We start from the raw sequence: 7,711 nt of genomic DNA, 5'->3' as shown, positions 1-7,711 counted from the left end.
TCCTCGCCCGGCCTCTCCAACCTCTCCGCCAGGCCCCGGCCTCTCCTCGCCCGGCCTCTCCAGCCTCTCCGCCAGGCCCCGGCCTCTCCAACCTCTCCACCAGGCCCCGAGGCGACCCGCCGCCAGCCCGCCGTCAGGCCCCGTCAGGCCCCGAGACGGCCCGCCGCCGGTTTCCCCGGCCGCCCGGCCGCCCGGCTCCATTCTACTCGCCAGCCGCTCCGCTCGTCCGCTCGTCTGCTCGCCTGCTCGTCAGGCCGCTCGTCTACTCGCCAGGCCGCTCGTCTGCTCGCCAGGCCGCTCCGCTCCGCTCACCAGGCCGCTCACCAGGCCGCTCCGCTCGTCTGCTCGGCTGCTCTTTCCCCACTTCTGCCTTTAAAAGATAAGGGGGGGGGGAAGGAAAAAAAATGGTGTCTGGAAAAGATTTTCTATTTACTGAGGGCATCTAGTGGTGAAAAGTTAATATTGCAACTATTCTTTGGAGAGAAGGATTTGACCTTCAGATTATTCCTGGAAAAGATAAGCTGGTGCAGCTGTGGGAACTGAGAGGGTGGACACTGTTTAATTACAGCCCTCATTAAAAAATAAATAAATAATAAAGAAAGGATTTTCTTTGATTACTTTTAAAATGGAGAAACTCTACTCTCATTTAAATTGCAATGCTGGAAAAGATCTATGAGGTTTCTGAAGAAATATGTGCTATAAGGAAAGGGATTACTACAGAATGAAGAGTCAATTCTATCCCAAACTTTCAAACTGACTTTCAGACTACAACTGTTTATTCTACAAACCAAAACATACCAGAAGAGGAATTAAGGGAGATTAAAGAGGAATTTGTTACAATGAAAGAGACTACCACAGAACTAAGAACCAGAGATTCTTCTTTAAATCGGAAAAGTGACTTCCAGACTACACCTGACTATTCTACACACCAAAATACACTAAAAGATGACTTTATTGAGGATACAGAGGAACTTATTTCATCCTACAAGCATTTTACCTATATTTTGGAGGATCAGAAAAAGCAAAGACTGAGATTTGAACTTTCAAAGCAGCGAGGCTTCAAGAATAAGAGAAATGGAGGTCCAATGCAGAGATCAAGAAGCCTATTACTGCCGCAAGTTGCATCACAAGCAAGAAAGAGAGACCTATCAGATGAAAGGGAAGCGTTGTTATGGAAACCTGTTTGGCAGGAAAAAAAGCCTAGAATAAGACTGAAGAGAGAAATTTAAAGTTATATATATTGGATATAAGGCATTTTAGAACTATGGATTGATTTAAGAATTAAGTTTTTTGAGTAGATATAAGAAAAATGGGTGATTATTAGAATATAGATATTAAATAAAGTAAGAATGTATATTTTGGAATAATAGGTTTATTTGTATGAAAATTATCATATAAGGGAATGAAGAAAAATGAAGAGATGTTTTAGATCGGGATTTGAACTAATAATTAATTGAATGTGATTCTAATAAGACGATGTGTTTTGTTTGACAAAATGGATATTATTAGGTTTGATAATTAATTGGATGAAATTAGAACCTTGTTTAAGCGACTCAAATGATTTAAGGTTGATATTATTTTGCAGCTAGAAATCGATTGATGGATGGTTTAGTTATGTATAGGATAGATTAATATTTTATCTTAATTGGGAGATATTAGTGGAAGAAGGAATAAACAAGATCTATGATGAAATTAAAGAATTAGGATATACTTGGACGGGATACCTGAACTGATAATGTGTGTATTTACAGTTAAGTTTGATTATTGTATTGTAATTGCATAAAGCTTTAAAACAGGTGTAGGATTAATAGCAATTTAAGTTAGAAATAGACTATTTTAAATATATAAGCTATTTGAGGGAAATAGAGAGGGAATATTTGATGTACTGATTGAGTTAATTATATGTTTTGTTTTTGCATTTTTGATTACCCCAGCACCACGGTGTATCTCGAGTACTTTGTATTAAAATCTAAAAAACCAATAAAATTTGTTTTTTAAAAAAAGTGTCGGCTTAGGATGTATATTGTTTCAGGTAAAGCTGCTTTTTGCAATTGACTGATGGTGACTTTGTCAAAGCCTATAGTATTCCAGTGGTGCTCCAGATGTTTTGGAATTGGACTCAAGGCATTATTATTATCTGTCCAAAACAATGTGAATTCACAGGTGCCAGTTCTTTAGCTACTGCATCATGTTATTCCTAAGAACCTAGGATGTCACAGCGTATCAGTGTAGTGTGTGTGCAGATCCAAGCATTGTAGCTTTTTGAAATTGATAAAAGGAAATTTTGCCAATGCACAGATTTTCTAAGTGCTGTCCAAAATTTTTGGGTATGACATCCAGTGTATCAATAACCACTGGGGCCACCACAGTCAATTTATGCCATAATCTTTCAATTTTGATTTTCGGATCTTGATATTTTGTGATCTCTAATTCTTTTATCTTACCATTCCCTAGTATTGCCACATCAATTATCCCCACACTTTCTTCTTTTCAACCACAGATATATCTAATATCTTGAGTCAAGGTCCCACAATACTTTAACTGGCACATTTCAATTACTTTTTCAAATCTATGTTCTCATTAGTTTTTCATTAATGGTACACGATAGTTTTTACAGATGTTACAGTGAATCATTTTAGTGATTGTGTTATGTCAATTATGGTTTGTCACATAGTCTGCCAGATGGTTAGACTGAATTTGGCATTTTTGTCCACCTATCAAGTCCTTTCCAAGAACCTGGGATAGGTAGATGTTGTTTAATGGCGTTGTCGTAGAATATAAGATGTTCTGAGTAAAGCTGCTTTTGCAATTCAATGCCCATAGTGTTCCAGTCATTTTGAGATTGCACCGAAGGTGCCTATTACTATTGATATTATATTTGCTTTCTTTTGCCACAATTGTTGTACTTCTACTATGTGGTCCCCCCACCCCTTTCTCTCTCTTCTATTCTGCTGTCTCCAAGTACTGCCCTGTTCACTACCCAGACTTTTTTGTGTTTCTTATTAACAATTATATTATGTAGCAGGGGCCTGTCTGTTTAAATTCTAACGTCCCAGAGCATTTTACCTTCTTCATTTTCTATTACTTTGTTTATTTATAGTCCCACCAGTTCTTCCTTGCAAGCGAATGGGATTTCTTGCAAATATTCCAATGCACAATTGTTGGTACTTTGTCTTGCCATTGCTTATAGTCAGTCTGTGAAATGTTCTTGCAGCAGCTAATTAGGTGGCCCACTGTTTCTTCAGCTTCTTTGTCGACATTTGCTGTCAGTTGTTGTCTTCTCAATTCTGACTTTGTGTGCATTTGTTCTTAAGGCTTTTGTTGTTGTTGTTAATTGCGAAGTCGTATCCGACCCATCACGACCCCATGGACAACGTTCCTCCAGGTCTTCCTGTCCTCTACCATCTTCTGGAGTCCATTTAAGCTCACGCCTACTGCTTCAGTGATTCCATCCAGCCACCTCGTTCTCTGTCGTCCCCTTCTTCTATTGCCCTCAATCTTTCCCAGCATTAGACCCTTCTCCAGAATTAGCCCCTCTGTCTCTTTCATCAATTTTCCTGCTCTTAATCATTGCCTGGTCTTGTTATCTGCTTTTCCTGCCTTTTTTTGTAAGGTACTGGTCTTGTAATACTTTGCCTTACCACATCTCTTTTCTGTTCTTCATTTAGTCTTTTTTGGTAAGCCAATTTGGTCTCTCCAGAACTCAGTAAGACTTCAGGGTATACCAGCTTCAGTGTATCTTCTTCACTGTCCTTCAGATATTCTTCCAATGCTCTTTTTAATTCTTCAACTGTCTGCTATACTTGCAACATTCCACACCCACCTATAAGTAGAGTCTGTCAACATTGCTGCTTGAATGAAAGGCATGATTCATTGTCATTATATTTCTGGTCTTCCTGTTCAGAGTTTTAGTTCTGCTCAAGTGCAGTTTACTATTCCAGCTATGTATATAATGACTGGAATTGCCCAGGTGTTCATTGTCTTGGTGGTATTTCCTCTACTGAGTTTGGACTTTAAGATCTTCTTCACTCTCTTGATGTATTCATTTCTGACCTTTTTCTTGACTTCATTATGCTTGATGTTGTCAGCTTGAAGGATGCCCAGGTATTTGTAGTAATCATCTTCATCCAGACCCCGATGTCATTTTCGAAGGGCATCTTGGATTCCTTCAGTTTTCACTATTTTTCCCCTGCTGATGATGTGAGTGACAAACTCCATTGCAATATCTTGGCTATATATATGGATAATGTTGAGCAGCAATTCTATTTGAGATGGTGTTTTTCAGTACTGCTTCAGATTATCCATATAAAGGAAATGGGATAGCCTGGCAGATGTTTTTGATATTTGATAGACATGGTATGAATTATTCATATTGTTGACAGAGGAATCAGTACAATGACAAACAATAGTAGTGATAATGACTTTCATTGAAAGATTCATCTCTTTATATTATCTTTTCTGAGACTATCACCATTGATCAGCAACTATGTTTTCAATTGTGTCTTTGATTTTTGCACAAAGATTATACTGACTCCTCTTACTTCTATAATCTCACAGTTGGACTGTTAATATTGAGCTTCATAACCCATCATGATTTTGATCAATCAAGGCTTTCTCATAATGTTTTATAGTAAGATATAAAAATCTTAAAATGTGTTAGTTGCCCCTGAACATTATGTTAAGTATCATGTAATACCTATAGATTTATTCAGATATGAAAATTTCAGTAGTAGAGAAACCCATTTAAACTTATTGTCCTTAGGGAAAAAACAGTGGCATATTGAAAGACTAGTGGTTCTATATATTCACATACATTCTCTTCAATATCTTTAAAACAGGAGCAGTTCTTGTTATGAATGATGCTCTTTGAGTAATCAAGTCTTCTTTGCTATACCATTTGAATTTTGGGGGCTTACCTTTCTTATGCAAGAATAGAAATTTCCCTAACATAATTCCACAGTTTGACAACCTGCTATAATAATTAAGGTTTAGTTAAAAAGCATACTTCAGAATCAGAACCTTAAATCGTGAGATGCAGAAATGTGCTGTACCAACTTTTTTTTTTTAAAAAAAATAGTTCATTCTCTCTTCCTTGCATTTATATCAAGATTCTCTATTAACTGGTTTTCATTTATTTTTTACTCTTAGAATGAGCCAGTTATCAAATCTGCTTGGCTATTTTTCATATCCATATTAGCAATGGAAAATAACTAGAAACTGTGCTAAGGATTAGTTGAGGTATGTTCTTTTATGTGAAACATTTTTAAAAAAAAATTGGACAGATGGTAGCAATGAAATACCCTAAAATCACTGTACTTTTAAGTGGATGAATGTTTATTACTGTAACTTTATCTGTTTTTTGTTTGTTTGTTTGTTTGTTTGTTTTAGGAAAATGGTGTAGCAAATGGAACTGTCTATAAACGACCATTTAATGAATCCTTTGAACAACCATCCATGTATGTTTCTGTGCTTACATTACTTGGTTTTGCATTTGCAACATTGTTTGCCTACTTGCGAGATTTCTTAAGAGACTACGGAATACACAAAAAGGTTGGCACTATCGAACGGAAAGAGCAAATGGTGCGTAAGACTTGACCTATATGAACAATCCCCAGTTATTTCTCAAAAAGCATAGCAGAATGGAAAGACTGAAACAAAAGACTGAAACAAGCGGGCAAGTAAAGGCATTAGGCCTATTGCTTCTCCTATGGATGGCTTGGACAAAGTGGACAGTAAAATATGTAAATATGGAGTATTTCCTGACAGTGGTTGTGGCAATTATAAGATTTTTTTTGTCTCAAGTTCTAAAAACAAAAGGCACAGTACTGTTTAGGATTAACACTCATCAGCCCAAACCTATACGTCAGTGTTTAGGAAGACAACAGTTGTAATACAAAACCTTCTGAAAGCTGATCTGAATAGCTCTTCAATGCAATTAATAGTGAGGCACAAATTTACCGTGTTTTCATGATTCTCTTAGGTAATGTAGCTGCTAAGCTACAGATGAACAAAATATGATTATTTGCTTATCACGGTTTTGGGGTGTTATGCACAAAGACAAGCTGCACCAATTCCTTTAAAACACATACACTTCCCTGTCTTATTTATTTACCTCCTCCTATGTGGCTGGGAGGGAGAAGCATGGTAGCCTAGAGGGGAAGATGTTCTCCTCCCACTTGGAAGGTTGAGAGTTCAATCCTAAGTAACAGCAGATGTTTCTCTCCTAGGGCACAAAAAAAAAATCTGCTGCTAACTCCGCGTAGGTATCAGGAAGGGCATCTGGTCAATAAATGCTCAGTTTCATCTAGTCACTCCAATTCTACCTCAAATGATCTACAGCAGGGGTAGTCAACCTTGGCTCTTTTATGACTCGTGGACTTCAACTCCCAGAATTCCTGAGCCAGCTAAGCTGGCTCAGGAATTCTGGGAATTGAAGTCCACGAGTCATAAAAGAGCCAAGGTTGACTACCCCTGATCTTCAGAGTCATAAAAAGGGAGATTTATGTGGCTGGCTGGAAGGGGAGCAAATTATTTGCTTCCACATCTCAATTGAGAATTGTAATGAACAAAGAGTGACTTTAAACAAAAAAAAATCTCTGAAATCCAGCTGCACACCACTCAATCTGTGAGACTGCCCAGAATAGGCAGCCCTGCAGGACATATTCCCAGTTTGAAGGTGGCAGATTTCATACTACAGAGAATCCTCTCCACACCCTCACAATCCATAAGATCAAATATATCTCAGCCTGTCCTCACAAAATATAACTCTGTCTCATTAGATTCTGTTCAAACATCATCCACTATCGAGCAAATATGCATGGATATTTGTAGATTGTTAGTTTGTTAATGGTTTAGTTATACGTCCAGTTTAATTTCTGTTTCAAGAGTTTTAACATTTCCCACAATATGTTAACAATAAAGATAGCTCCTAATTTTATTTTGAGAATATCATTCAGTCCAATGATGAATTTGATTAAGCAAAAATATATTTTTACCTCCAAAAACATGTCTTGACAAACTACATATGCTTTCTTTTATTTACAGAACCCACAGGCCATTCCAGTCTACCAATACTGAGTGGCATATAACTCCCCAATAGGTAGTTGTACTATGACCATACAATCAGTTTAAAAACTACATAATGCTTCTAGGGAAACAGGAAAAGCAGGATAAAGTATTAACAGTAATAATATGGATGTGATCTCACAATCCAACAGGCAATTACAACAATCCAACCTCCCTGGCTGTTTTTACCTGTTTCCTAAAAAGCCAGAAAAGAATGGGCTGACTGCACATCAAAAGCAATGTTGCTCCAAAAGAGAGGGCAGTGACAGAAAGGCAATGTTTACATGGGCCCTAAAGGTGACATTTGCTACTTGTGAGGGTGTGTAGCAAGACAACTAGCACCTTGAATTGCACTTGGAAGCCATCTGCAACCAATAATACAGAGATTAGGGAATGGGACAACTTGCCAAAGCCAACTCGCTGCGGCCAAATCACCACAGTCCACCCTGGAAGATCTGAGGGGTATTAAATCATCCTCCCCCTCTACGCCATGGACTCCCTCTGATCGGACTTATGTACACTAAAACGGTCCTGCTGGCCCTGCGCGACTCACCCCTCGCGCAGGCCTGGCCCTGTAACATCTCCAGGGCCTACCTCGAGGATGGGGTGTGGAACCCTGAGAGGTGGCATGCAGTGGTCACTAGCA

General features: G+C 38.4%; 1 protein-coding gene across 1 annotated transcript in view; it reads left to right on the top strand.

Moving 5' to 3' along the window:
• The first annotated feature begins 839 nt into the window (after nt 1–839).
• The window catches only part of SPTLC3 (serine palmitoyltransferase long chain base subunit 3), a 50,531-nt gene continuing 43,659 nt past the window's right edge, over nt 840–7,711 (top strand). Inside the window, exons 1-3 of the mRNA XM_015822395.1 lie at nt 840–1,130; nt 3,905–3,988; nt 5,389–5,580. Coding sequence (XP_015677881.1) covers nt 840–1,130; nt 3,905–3,988; nt 5,389–5,580 — 567 coding nt within the window. The remainder of the gene's footprint in view (nt 1,131–3,904; nt 3,989–5,388; nt 5,581–7,711) is intronic.

Source organism: Protobothrops mucrosquamatus, unplaced genomic scaffold (assembly GCF_001527695.2).
Source record: "Protobothrops mucrosquamatus isolate PMUCROS unplaced genomic scaffold, P.Mucros_1.0 scaffold_174, whole genome shotgun sequence".
Lineage (NCBI taxonomy): Eukaryota > Metazoa > Chordata > Lepidosauria > Squamata > Viperidae > Protobothrops > Protobothrops mucrosquamatus.
The sequence above is the reverse complement of the archived record's forward strand: the minus strand, read 5'-3'. Positions and strand labels throughout refer to the sequence as shown.